Below are 13,447 nucleotides of genomic sequence, written 5' to 3'. Positions count from 1 at the left end.
AAAATTTCGTAAAATAATTACTCACTACTCAAAGTATATGGAACAGTCAGATAAAAAATATTACAACAACCAATCACTGCATTTTCATGCTGAAATATAAATGAGACACTGTGGCATTTAAAACTGAATTTGGCCAACAACAGGGAGGCATAGTAATGGTCATGGACCAAAAATGGACATGAAACTCTGACTGCCAAGTCAGTTAAAGTGTTAATAGCTTGACATATGGGTGTGAATACCAGACAAATATGTATTACACTTAACCACCAGTAAAAATTGAGAAAATAATTTCACATTTCATGGGACAGTTATTAGAGAAAAATATATTTTCAAGGATATTTGTTGGGTATATTTATTTCTTTTTGAGCAAATATGTGAATAACTTAAGAAATTAATATGTATTATTTTTTTACATGCAAAGGTTAATATCCCAAATCAATTACAAAACTATCTTCAAGAAGACCTTAATTCAAAGCAACCTATATTAAGGAGGGATTATCACAATTCAGGATCTGTTTTGCCAGTGGAACTTTGAAACATAAGATGTGTGCAGAACCAACAAATGTTTAAGTCATGTCATGATCAGCTGTTGTCCTAAACCTTATTTGGCATGTGTCCCATATTTAACTTTAGCTTTGTAAGCAAACCATGTTCTTCAGGATTTCAAGACAACACTGAGGTTGGCACAAGATTAACCATCAACTATCACAGACTGGAAAACGGTTTACAACACTTTGCTGTCCGAAAATTAACCTTTATTTGAAGCACGATGGGAAGTATACATATCCACAATGGCAAAATGTTACTTATAATTATTTTTTATGATCAATTTTAGGATAAGGAAAATAATGTTATGTTATGTTATATATAAAAGTACCTCAGTTTACCTTTGCAGTTTTTAGACCACTATATGTTCCTTTTTTGGTGAATATGGCCTGATATGTCCCGTTCCAAGTCTGGAAAAATGTTAAATAATACAATGAACCAAACTAAGCAGCCTATATCTATGACAGTATTCAACAGATGAAGACATTTTTGATTCATGGGAGGGTCCAAGAAAGGTGAGTGTTGTAAGAATGTAATAATTAAATGAAACCTTTAGCGAAAACGGTATAAGGAAGTTGGGAGACTTGAAGTGGGAAATTAAAATTATAACAAGTTTTACAAGGTTTTTCAATCTTACAATTTTAACCTCAAAAATAGCAAATAAAACTTGAAGTACCACTCACCAATTGATCACATGTATTTATAACCATATTAAAGAGCCAATTAAAGCTCTCATCAAAAAGCTAAAATGATAATTTAATTAATAGTAATTATTTAAACAATAACAAGAAGAAAAAAAAACTACCACTACTAAAAGCCTACAGTCCCTTCGCAGTTCAAAACACTTATGTATCTTACTCCTTTATCAGAATAATAAAACAGTAACATTATTTATGTTGAATTTAAAAAATGTAATTAAAATTAAAGTGCAGAGCTTCATCATAAATCCCAAAATCCTAACTATATAATGACAGCAGTTATGTAGGCAGATAATAAAATTGTCCGAAAAGATGTTTGACCGGTGGCCATGTAAGTAAAGCAGTAATGAAACGTGAGCCACTGCATGGCCTGTGACAACAGCTGTTTTGATTCAAATGAAAGCATATACTTTTCCATTTGTGACATTGACAAACTTGAAACAAAGCCCCAAAATACAAATTTTATTATCAGATATATAAATATGAATTTGGAGACAAACACAAATGTATATTTATTTATGTGTGTGCATGTGTGAAAAGCAAATGGAAGGCATCCCACTAATGCCCAAATTTAAAGATGTCACAACACAAGTTTCATTGGATATCTGCATTCAGAGTTGTCCACACCACATTTGGTATGTGTCCCATATATAACTTTTGCTGTGCAAGCAAACTTGGGTCAATATAAAGGAGTCCACCAGGACATTGGACTGAGCGGTGCAAGACTCCTGAAGATCCTTGTGTGTGGTAAGCAATTGCTCAAACTGGGAGCATTTCAAAATAGTTATTGTAAATTAGTAAGATGAATGTATTAGATATTATTTAAATTTGTTTTGTTCCAAGTGATTAAGTGCACCCGTATCATGTTTTCCACAGCACTGTTCACAAACACCGACTTCAGACTGAGAGAGCCAGGTATGATAGGTTGATAGTCTGGCTACTTTAAAATTGTATTTCATTTTTGTAAGTTAATTTACAAGAAGTATTTAACCCACTGGACAGCAAATTTTGGAAAGTGTATTTCAAACTGGCTATCACCATGAAAAACTACCGCTTCTGTATAATTCTGTGAAAATGACGTCACATGTGAAACCTGTTCTATTTGTCATTTTTTAACACTCTGCTGACATACAATTAGTATAATAAAATAATCCACACAAATGTAATATAGCAGACACTTGATGCCAATAATTTAACATACTGCTAATTTGCAGATATAAGCCGCCATCATGAGTACAGACGCAGAGATGGCCGTTTATGGCAAGGCTGCCATTTACCTGCGTAAGCCAGAGAGGGAGAGAATTGAAGCTCAAAGCAAACCGTTTGATGCCAAGACAGCCTGCTATGTGACCGATCCCAAAGAGCTGTACTTGAAGGGAACGATCATCAAGAAAGATGGTGGCAAAGTCACTGTCAAAGTCCTGGACACGCAAGAGGTAGGCACAGGAATTTTAAGCAGAAATAACTTTGGTGCTTTATATCCTTCTATCCTTTCTCTCCTTCTTAATCTGTGTATGTGTTCCTCTATCTCTAGTTCTCCCTCACTCTCTTTTTCATCAAAACCAGTTGAGACAGAATACCAATGTTAATAATGAAGTGTATTTAATAAAGTGTATTTTCTTAACTGTATATTTGATAAAACTGTTATGAACATGCACTATATTAATGATTTGATTTTATGAAGTATCAGTTCTGACTGTGACCAATTTCCTCTTCAGGAGAAGACAGTTAAAGAAGATGATGTCACTCCAATGAATCCTCCCAAGTTTGACAAAATTGAGGACATGGCCATGATGACACATCTGAATGAAGCCTCTGTGTTGTATAACCTCAAAGAGCGTTATGCAGCATGGATGATCTATGTAAGACTATCTCTCAAATGAACAGGAGGAGTTTGGAAAAGAAAACATCAAGTTAACCCTTTTGTCATTATGATTCCTCACAGACCTACTCTGGCTTGTTCTGTGCCACTGTGAACCCATACAAATGGCTTCCAGTGTATGATGCTGAAGTTGTAGCTGCCTACAGAGGCAAGAAGCGTATGGAGGCTCCACCACACATCTTCTCGGTCTCTGACAACGCTTATCAGTTCATGCTTACTGGTAAGTTGTGAAGTGAATGAAAAAGTTATAAATATGTATCAAATTTCAATGAGAGAAGAACTGTCACTGATTTCCACATCATTGTTATTACAGATAGGGAGAACCAGTCTGTCTTGATCACGTAAGTTTTGATATTTTTCAAATTGACTGTTAAAACCTAACCATCATCACAAAAGTCTTAAAAGTCTGTGTCTACACACAGTGGAGAATCTGGTGCTGGAAAGACTGTGAACACCAAGCGTGTCATCCAGTACTTTGCAACAATCTCAGTTGGCGGTGACAAGAAGAAAGATGCAGGACCAGGAAAGATGCAGGTACACTCATTACTCAAATAAAAATGTGTTTACTAATAATATGAATCATGTGCTCTTCAAACATTCTTTGATAATATGCTTTGCAGGGGTCTCTTGAGGATCAGATTATTGCTGCCAATCCTCTGCTGGAGGCCTATGGTAATGCCAAGACTGTGAGGAATGACAACTCCTCTCGTTTTGTGAGTTCTGAACTATCTCTACCCATGAAAACAAGCTTGCTACACATTAGCCTCATGGGAATGTATCCAAAACATGTGTTTTCATTCCAAACAGGGTAAATTCATCAGAATCCACTTTGGTACATCTGGTAAACTGGCTAGTGCTGACATTGAGACATGTAAGTAACAAAGTCAGATCAAAAAATAACTCACTTAGTGACAGGGTCATTGAGTGACTACTGAACAATATTTGTAGATCTGCTGGAGAAGTCTAGAGTTTCATTCCAGCTTCCTGATGAGAGAGGGTACCACATCTTCTACCAGATGATGACCAACCACAAGCCTGAGCTGATTGGTAAGAACTCTGACTCACTGAATATTGAATGAATTATTTTCATTCTTACCTAATTAGGGTTGTCCCCGTTTTTAACTTTGCAGAAATGTCACTCATCACAACCAACCCCTATGACTTCCCAATGATCAGCCAGGGTCAGATTACTGTGGCTAGCATTGATGACAAAATCGAGCTGGAAGCCACTGATGTGGGTAACACTTTGATAACATTTCCTGGGATACCTGCAAATGCACTGTTGCTCCTTGAGAAACAAAATACTAATGCTTATTTTCACATAGAACGCTATTGACATCCTGGGCTTCACGGGCGAAGAGAAGGCAAGCATCTACAAGATGACAGGTGCTGTGATCCACCATGGTAACTTGAAGTTCAAGCAGAAGCAGCGTGAGGAACAGGCTGAGCCTGATGGCACAGAGGGTGAGCAAACTCCATAAATACAATCTTAGAGGGAAGCAGAAAAGAACTGCATATTCATTGAAAATCAATTAATTGTTTTCAGATGCTGACAAAGTCGCTTACTTGTTGGGTCTGAACTCTGCTGACATGCTCAAGGCTCTTTGCTACCCCAGAGTGAAGGTCGGAAATGAGTTTGTCACCAAGGGACAGACTGTACCTCAGGTAAAAGGAAAAAATACAATGAAAATAATAAAGACAATGCAGTTTGTAGGTATTTGATTACTCTTAAAGTATATAAGCTATGTCAAGAAAGGAAAACTGATTTTATCAGTTGTACTCAAGAAAGTAATTCAAAAATTTAAATATTGCACTTTTAGAACAATAGTAGTAAGTCCCCTTCAATCAGGTACCTCTTCTATACGGATCAATACAAATACAATTAACTTTTTTCACCTCGTCTTATTTCACTGAAATATGTCCAGATGACCAGGAACAAGTCCATTTTAAAACAACAGACTCCTAACAGGTCACATGTTTTATTTTACTCTTGGCAGGTGGCAAACTCAGTGACTGCCCTGGCCAAGTCCATCTATGAAAGGATGTTCTTGTGGATGGTTATCCGCATCAACCAGATGTTGGACACTAAACAACCAAGGCAGTTCTTCATTGGTGTGCTGGATATTGCTGGCTTTGAGATTTTTGATGTAAGTTTTGCTACTTGAACCAGACAGCTGTTCTTCTGTAACTATTCCAAAGTGCTTTTTATTTGACTATTTGCATTCTCACAGTTCAACAGTATGGAGCAGCTGTGCATCAACTTCACCAATGAGAAACTGCAACAGTTCTTCAATCATCACATGTTTGTCCTGGAACAAGAGGAATACAAGAAGGAGGGCATCATCTGGGAGTTCATTGACTTCGGCATGGATTTGGCTGCCTGCATTGAGCTGATTGAAAAGGTAACACTGACTCCTGAAAATCTGTCACTGGTCATTAAACAAAATATAGTTTAAAATAATCATTTAAGTATTTACACCTACTCCTCAGCCCATGGGTATCTTCTCCATCCTTGAAGAGGAGTGCATGTTCCCCAAGGCCACAGACACTTCTTTCAAGAACAAGCTCTATGACCAGCATCTTGGCAAATCCAAAGCCTTTGAGAAGCCAAAGCCAGCAAAGGGCAAAGCTGAGGCACACTTCTCACTGGTGCACTATGCTGGAACTGTGGACTACAATATCTCTGGCTGGCTGGATAAGAACAAGGATCCACTGAATGAGTCTGTTGTGCAGCTCTACCAGAAATCCTCTGTTAAACTTCTGGGTCATCTGTATCCTCCTGCTCCAGCTGAGGGTAAAATATCCATGACACAATGTTTAACATTATACTAACTAAGATAATTACAGAAGGGAACAGGTTATCCAAATATGAAGAAAAACTTACACTCAGAACAAAAATCACAATGGAAAAGGCTCTCGAAATATGAAGGGATTGTAATTCTATTTATTGAAAAAATGTCAACAGAGAGCGGTGGTGGAAAGAAGGGAGGCAAGAAGAAGGGTGGTTCTATGCAGACTGTGTCCTCACAATTCAGGGTAAGGATTACCTTAAAAAAATAACTGATTTGAAAATGCATAATTTATGACTACTATTTTAACTGGCTTGTTGAATTGCTTTTGGGCTTCAGGAGAACTTGGGCAAGCTGATGACTAACCTGAGGAGCACCCATCCTCACTTTGTGCGCTGCCTGATTCCCAATGAGTCAAAGACTCCAGGTAAAAAAAGGCACATAATTCATAGACTCTGCAACATCTATTGGGATGGATTATATATGGCATCACAGCTATGTTTTCAAAACATTTATGAAATAATATCTGTTTGTAGGTCTGATGGAGAACTTCCTGGTCATCCACCAGCTCAGGTGTAACGGTGTGCTGGAGGGTATCAGAATCTGCAGGAAAGGTTTCCCCAGCAGAATCCTCTATGGGGACTTCAAGCAGAGGTATGACTAAATAAGTGTTTGATCAAAATCAAACTGCTGACAAATTGAATAACACAATAATGTTAATAATCGTCTGTGATTTCCAATGGAAAAGGTACAAAGTGCTCAATGCTAGCGTCATCCCTGAGGGCCAGTTCATTGATAACAAGAAGGCCGCAGAGAAGCTGCTTGGCTCAATTGATATTGACCATGACCAGTACAGATTTGGGCATACCAAGGTTCGTATTAACACTTGATCTGTTGAAATACATGGGTTAAATCATTCATTGATATTCACACCATAAGATTCAACTTTTTTTTTCTGTTATCTAGGTGTTCTTCAAGGCTGGTCTGCTGGGTACCCTTGAGGAAATGAGAGATGAAAAGCTTGCAGCTTTGGTCACCATGACTCAAGGTCTCTGCCGTGGCTATCTCATGAGAAAGGAGTTTGTGAAAATGATGGAGAGGAGGTTGGTTGAAAAAGTTCATCTTAATCATATAACAATGACAAACACAACATTGTTCATTTCTGAAATTTCTTATCCACAGGGAGGCCATCTATACCATCCAGTACAATGTGCGTTCATTCATGAATGTCAAGCATTGGCCATGGATGAAAGTTTACTACAAGATCAAGCCTCTGCTCAAGAGTGCTGAAACTGAGAAAGAGCTAGCCCAGATGAAGGAGAACTATGAGAAGATGACAAGTGACCTGGCTACTGCCCTTGCCAAGAAGAAGGAACTAGAAGAGAAAATGGTTTCTCTCTTGCAGGAGAAGAATGACCTGCAGCTTCAAGTAGCGTCTGTGAGTAGGCAAGAAAAATTCACAAACAGTTGCACTGGTACAGTGTATGTCTGGAGTCTTGATTTGTTACTGTTTTTCTCCCATGTGAACTAGGAAGCAGAGAATCTTTCTGATGCTGAAGAGAGATGTGAAGGTCTTATCAAGAGTAAAATTCAGCTTGAGGCCAAGCTCAAGGAAACAACTGAAAGACTGGAGGATGAAGAGGAAATCAATGCTGAGCTTACTGCCAAAAAGAGAAAGCTTGAGGATGAATGCTCTGAGCTCAAGAAGGATATTGATGACCTGGAGCTCACCTTGGCCAAAGTAGAGAAGGAGAAACATGCCACTGAGAACAAGGTTTGTTCACTTCGCAAGTACTGACATTCCCACAGACATCCTAGGGTTCTCTCGTCAATAATATCATCCATTTTGCCCCAAAGGTGAAGAATCTGACTGAGGAGATGGCCTCTCAGGATGAGAGTATTGCTAAACTGACCAAGGAGAAGAAGGCCCTCCAGGAGGCTCATCAGCAGACTCTTGATGACCTGCAGGCTGAGGAAGATAAAGTCAACACTCTGACCAAGGCCAAGACTAAGCTTGAACAACAAGTGGATGATGTAAGTTCACCTGTTCATTAAGCAGTAGGGGTTGTATTGCTGGTGCTCCTTACTGACTAATACTACAATGTAGCTTGAGGGTTCACTGGAGCAAGAGAAGAAGCTTCGTATGGACCTGGAGAGAGCCAAGAGGAAGCTTGAGGGTGATCTGAAACTGGCTCAGGAATCCATCATGGACCTTGAGAATGACAAGCAGCAGTCTGAGGAGAAACTCAAAAAGTAACAATTTTGTATTCCAGCAGAATTTCTCATGAGTAGCCAAAGCAAATTCTTACTAAATACACAATATCATTCTCACAGGAAGGACTTTGAAACGAGTCAGCTGCTCAGCAAGATTGAGGATGAGCAGTCCTTGGGTGCTCAGCTCCAGAAGAAGATCAAGGAGCTTCAGGTGAGTGATTGTCACTCGTGTGTACATTTTCTGCATTGTAAATGTAAGCAAAGGTTTACTGAAAACAGCAACGTCCCTTCTGAAGGCCCGTATTGAAGAACTGGAGGAGGAGATTGAAGCAGAGCGTGCTGCTCGCGCAAAGGTTGAGAAGCAGAGAGCTGACCTCTCCAGGGAACTTGAGGAAATCAGTGAGCGGCTGGAAGAAGCCGGAGGCGCCACTGCTGCTCAGATTGAGATGAACAAGAAGCGTGAAGCTGAGTTCCAGAAGCTGCGCCGTGACCTCGAAGAGGCCACCCTTCAGCATGAGGCCACTGCTGCTGCTCTACGCAAAAAGCAAGCTGACAGCGTTGCTGAACTGGGAGAGCAGATTGACAACCTGCAGCGTGTCAAGCAGAAGCTTGAGAAGGAAAAGAGTGAATACAAGATGGAAATTGATGATCTCTCTAGCAACATGGAAGCTGTTGCTAAAGCAAAGGTACAAAACAAGTCATATGGTAGTCTAAGGCACAAATTAGTAATCATAAACCAACTGACATACCAAATGATGTATTTCCACAGGGAAATCTTGAAAAGATGTGCCGCACTCTTGAGGACCAACTTAGTGAACTTAAGACCAAGTATGATGAAAATATTCGTCAATTAAATGACTTTGGAGCACAGAAAGCCCGTCTTCTCACAGAAAATGGTAGGCATGGAGCAGGATTCAGTTGCTGTAATCCACCTTGTGAAATGGAAATGCTTACACATACCAATTATACATGATGCTGGTTTTTTTCCCCAATAGGTGAATTTGGCCGTCAAATTGAAGAGAAAGAAGCTCTTGTCTCACAGCTAACCAGAAGTAAACAGGCCTCCAGTCAGCAGATTGAAGAACTCAAACGGCAGATTGAAGAGGAGGTTAAGGTCAGAACTTTTCTTGTGCACTAAGGTTTTATATTTGTGACATGAAACTTAACTTAGAAAACATTATTTTACCAGGCAAAGAATGCCCTTGCCCATGGATTGCAATCAGCACGCCATGACTGTGACCTGTTGAGGGAACAGTTTGAGGAGGAGCAGGAAGCCAAGGCTGAGCTCCAACGTGGAATGTCAAAGGCCAACAGTGAAGTGGCTCAGTGGAGAACCAAGTACGAAACAGATGCCATTCAGCGCACTGAGGAGCTTGAAGAAGCCAAGTGAGTACAATTTCAGTAATCTAGTTAGTGTGATTAATTGTATCAAGGTGATCCTTCCACATTTTATTGGAAATGTTTTGTGAGCAGGCTGTGACCATGACATTGGTCAAACGATCAGTGTACAATTTTAGGAATTCAATCAGTGTAAGATTTTTTTTGTGGCGGTCATTGAAAATAACCAAAAGACTGTGATGTGTGTCCGAAAATGACACGTGATGTAAATTCTACATTTTGCGGTTAATATAGTGTGAAAATGTGGTGGGCACCCTCATTGGTGAAATAACCCGGTTGACCATAACCATAGTTAAATATTTATACTGCATTTTGGTAAAAATATAACAGAGGAATGCGAATGATGGTGAATCTTCTTCACAGGAAGAAGTTGGCACAGCGCCTCCAAGAGGCTGAGGAGCAGATTGAGGCTGTAAATTCCAAGTGTGCTTCTTTGGAGAAAACCAAACAGAGGCTCCAAAGTGAGGTGGAGGACCTCATGATTGATGTGGAGAGGGCTAATGGACTTGCTGCAAATCTGGATAAAAAGCAGAGGAACTTTGACAAGGTACAGCCATTGATTAGCCAACAAAAAAACACAACTAGAAACATAATGTGACTATATCTTGTACTGATTTGAGTACTGATTTTTTCTAGGTACTGGCAGAGTGGAAACAGAAGTATGAAGAGGGTCAGGCAGAGCTTGAAGGAGCCCAGAAAGAGGCTCGCTCTCTTGGTACAGAGCTGTTCAAGATGAAGAACTCATATGAAGAAGCCCTGGATCAGCTGGAAACCATGAAGCGTGAAAACAAGAACCTGCAACGTAAGTTCACTTGAGATCTCTCACCAATTATTTTTTGTAAGTATTCAATTACATGGAATATGTTGAAGCATACCAACACAAATTCTCCTTGTTTGAACAGAGGAGATTTCAGATCTGACAGAACAGATCGGAGAGACTGGCAAGAGCATCCATGAGTTAGAGAAGGCCAAGAAGATTGTGGAGACTGAGAAGGCTGAGATTCAGACAGCTCTTGAGGAGGCTGAGGTACAAATAAATAACATTAAATAACAAAACACAATCAACCAGATAAAAAGACCAGAAATTTGATGAAAATTCCCCAGGAGGAGAGAAATAATTTATTCTTTGAAATTTTAGGGAACTCTGGAACACGAAGAGTCTAAGATCCTCCGTGTCCAACTGGAGCTGAACCAGATTAAAGGCGAGGTAGACAGGAAGCTGGCAGAGAAAGATGAGGAGACGGAACAGATCAAGAGGAACAGCCAGAGGGTCATCGATTCCATGCAGAGCACTCTGGATTCTGAGGTCAGGAGTAGGAATGATGCCCTGAGAATCAAGAAGAAGATGGAGGGAGACCTGAATGAAATGGAGATTCAGCTGAGCCATGCCAATCGTCAGGCAGCTGAGTCTCAGAAGCAGCTCAGGAACGTGCAGGCACAGCTGAAGGTATTGTATTCTACTCAATGGTGGCGTAGTAAATGGTCAGTGAAGAGATTATGGGATGAACGCAATTATATGTATGATGCATCTTCATTAGGATGCACAACTGCACCTTGATGATGCTGTCAGAGCCCAGGACGATCTCAAGGAACAAGCTGCCATGGTAGACCGCAGGAATGGTCTCATGGTGGCTGAAATTGAGGAACTTCGGGCTGCTCTGGAACAAACTGAGAGAAGCCGTAAAATTGCAGAGCAGGAGCTGGTGGATGCCAGTGAGCGCGTTGGACTTCTGCACTCGCAGGTAAATATTTAAATCATTGTAATTTTATAATCACAATCTCATTGATTGTATCCTTGTAGTTTTTCTACATTTTATGTTTCCTTAATCGTCACCCCTCTTATGACTTGCATACATTTTCTTAACTTTAGAACACAAGCTTGCTGAACACTAAGAAGAAACTCGAGTCTGACCTGGTCCAGGTCCAGGGTGAAGTGGATGACACAGTTCAGGAAGCAAGAAATGCTGAGGAAAAGGCCAAAAAGGCCATCACCGATGTAGGTTGACACTGCATTTATTCTTAAATTATCTCTGTTGTACAATATAGCTTTTCACAAGAATTACACATTTTTTTCCTAGGCTGCAATGATGGCTGAGGAGCTGAAGAAGGAGCAGGACACCAGTGCTCACCTGGAGAGAATGAAGAAAAATCTCGAGGTTGCAGTTAAGGACCTGCAACACCGCCTGGATGAGGCTGAGAACCTGGCCATGAAAGGTGGCAAGAAGCAGCTCCAGAAACTTGAGTCACGGGTAACAGTTTCATTATGACATTTAAAAAATAAAAATTAAAAATAATAAAAAACAATCACATTCATATCTTATTGCCTAATGAAGGTGCGTGAGCTGGAGGCAGAGGTTGAGGCAGAGCAGAGACGTGGAGCAGATGCTGTCAAGGGTGTCCGCAAATATGAAAGGAGGGTAAAGGAACTCACATACCAGGTAATAATCTTATGTTGACTGACACACTGTTATGTCCAAATCAAAAAGACAAACCTATACTAAGACTTGGAATTTAATATTCCATTGCAGACTGAAGAGGACAAGAAAAACACTCTCAGGCTGCAGGATCTAGTTGACAAGTTGCAGCTCAAGGTGAAGGCCTACAAGAGGCAGGCTGAGGAAGCGGTAAGGACAAAAAGATTATCCTAAACATTTGAAAAGAAACCACTTTTGAAACGATTCAATGCAGTGGCTCAGGCCTTTGAAGTAGAAGTAAAATTAAATATTACAATATGATTTAACAATTTTAAACAGGAGGAGCAGGCCAACGTGCACCTGTCCAAGTGCAGGAAGATCCAGCATGAGCTAGAGGAGGCTGAAGAACGTGCTGACATTGCAGAGTCCCAGGTCAACAAAATAAGAGCCAAGACCCGTGACTCTGGCAAGGTAATTAAATAAATGTATCCTATTAATTGTTGTTATATTGTGAAACAATGTGATTTTTTGTCATTGACTAAAGAAATTGACATGTTGTTAATTTTAAAACAAGATTAACTACACAGAAAACACATATTGTTTGTAGATTGCAATATCTTTGACTTTTATGACCATATTTTTCTTTCTTCTTTTTTTCTATAAAGGGTAAAGATGCAGCGGAATAAATGGCGTCAACTGCTGGCTTGTTTCTAATCATATAATATGATGTGAAATATACCACAATAAAATATTTATTGATCAAATCTAATTTTTGTTGTGATCTTTGTGTACAAAAGGTTTTATACAATAAAACATTTAGATTATTTGTCATATATCTTAAACTTAAGTAGAAAGCATCATTATTACGTTCCATGTTTGATGAGTCATATATTGAGTGTGATATAGTCATGCTTAACAAGGAAAATTAAGACAAAATGAGGAACCTCACAGCTTGATATTCTCTCAAAGATTCAAATATGAAAAACAAATTTTTCCCAAAACATATTCATCAGCTGTTGAAGTCCACCTCCACTCAAAATGTATGTTGCTAAATCTTACTTCATTGGCATTTATACTTTTCAGAACAATTTGGTTCAAATGTTTGTTTATTATTTGCTTTAATATTCATTAACTAAAGATGATTCACTGCGCTCACTTGAAATAACCTCAAAGTTTGAGAATGTTTGAAGATCTCATAAGGATAATGTAAAACCAGTTAATGTGATGTAAAATACAGTTTGATTTGAAAATAGTGAAGTCAAGCCATGAGGGAATAGTTCATCTTTAAAAGCATCAACATGTTAAATACATTGGTAACAGAATCCAAAAAAAGGGGATAACATATGTTGGAATGTGCTGAGGAAGGTAATCAAATTCTTCACCGAGAAAAACCTTGCCTGGGAAAAAAGGAGTACAATTTTATGCCATGTTCTATACACACACAAAAATCAAGCTTGCGTGCCGCCACACAAATTTCTGATCCGCCATGAGAATTTGTGTACCACC

At 39.3% G+C, this 13,447-nt stretch overlaps 1 protein-coding gene across 1 annotated transcript; it reads left to right on the top strand.

The window, feature by feature from the left end:
• The first annotated feature begins 1,965 nt into the window (after positions 1–1,965).
• LOC147224967 (myosin heavy chain, fast skeletal muscle-like) lies at positions 1,966–12,705 on the top strand. The gene is made up of 41 exons (XM_086162760.1): positions 1,966–1,991; positions 2,121–2,159; positions 2,459–2,680; positions 2,963–3,106; positions 3,190–3,346; positions 3,440–3,467; positions 3,549–3,660; positions 3,747–3,839; positions 3,934–3,997; positions 4,075–4,173; positions 4,257–4,360; positions 4,452–4,590; positions 4,673–4,791; positions 5,124–5,273; positions 5,358–5,528; positions 5,617–5,920; positions 6,092–6,162; positions 6,255–6,342; positions 6,452–6,569; positions 6,664–6,787; positions 6,882–7,018; positions 7,098–7,353; positions 7,447–7,689; positions 7,773–7,949; positions 8,023–8,168; positions 8,250–8,340; positions 8,426–8,815; positions 8,899–9,025; positions 9,125–9,243; positions 9,319–9,515; positions 9,891–10,074; positions 10,164–10,329; positions 10,430–10,554; positions 10,666–10,974; positions 11,066–11,269; positions 11,398–11,523; positions 11,606–11,776; positions 11,861–11,965; positions 12,056–12,151; positions 12,281–12,412; positions 12,607–12,705. The coding sequence occupies exons 3-41, from the start codon at positions 2,474–2,476 to the stop codon at positions 12,625–12,627; spliced, it is 5,814 nt and encodes a 1,937-aa protein (XP_086018886.1). The 5' UTR covers positions 1,966–1,991; positions 2,121–2,159; positions 2,459–2,473; the 3' UTR covers positions 12,628–12,705.
• The last annotated feature ends 742 nt before the right edge of the window (positions 12,706–13,447 follow it).

This window comes from Fistularia commersonii, chromosome 17 (genome assembly GCF_037954325.1).
Source record: "Fistularia commersonii isolate RoL2024-O1a breed Wild chromosome 17, RoL_Fcom_v1.0, whole genome shotgun sequence".
NCBI classification, from domain to species: domain Eukaryota; kingdom Metazoa; phylum Chordata; class Actinopteri; order Syngnathiformes; family Fistulariidae; genus Fistularia; species Fistularia commersonii.
This window is presented reverse-complemented; position numbering and strand designations above follow the sequence as displayed.

Bases quoted from the DNA above. Each gene is read 5' to 3' on its own strand.
- LOC147224967 (XM_086162760.1), top strand. From the start codon at position 2,474: ATGAGTACAGACGCAGAGATGGCCGTTTATGGCAAGGCTGCCATTTAC. The intron at 3,661-3,746 runs GTACACTCATTA...TATGCTTTGCAG, and splicing joins CAGGACCAGGAAAGATGCAG to GGGTCTCTTGAGGATCAGAT. The intron at 12,152-12,280 runs GTAAGGACAAAA...AATTTTAAACAG, and splicing joins AGAGGCAGGCTGAGGAAGCG to GAGGAGCAGGCCAACGTGCA.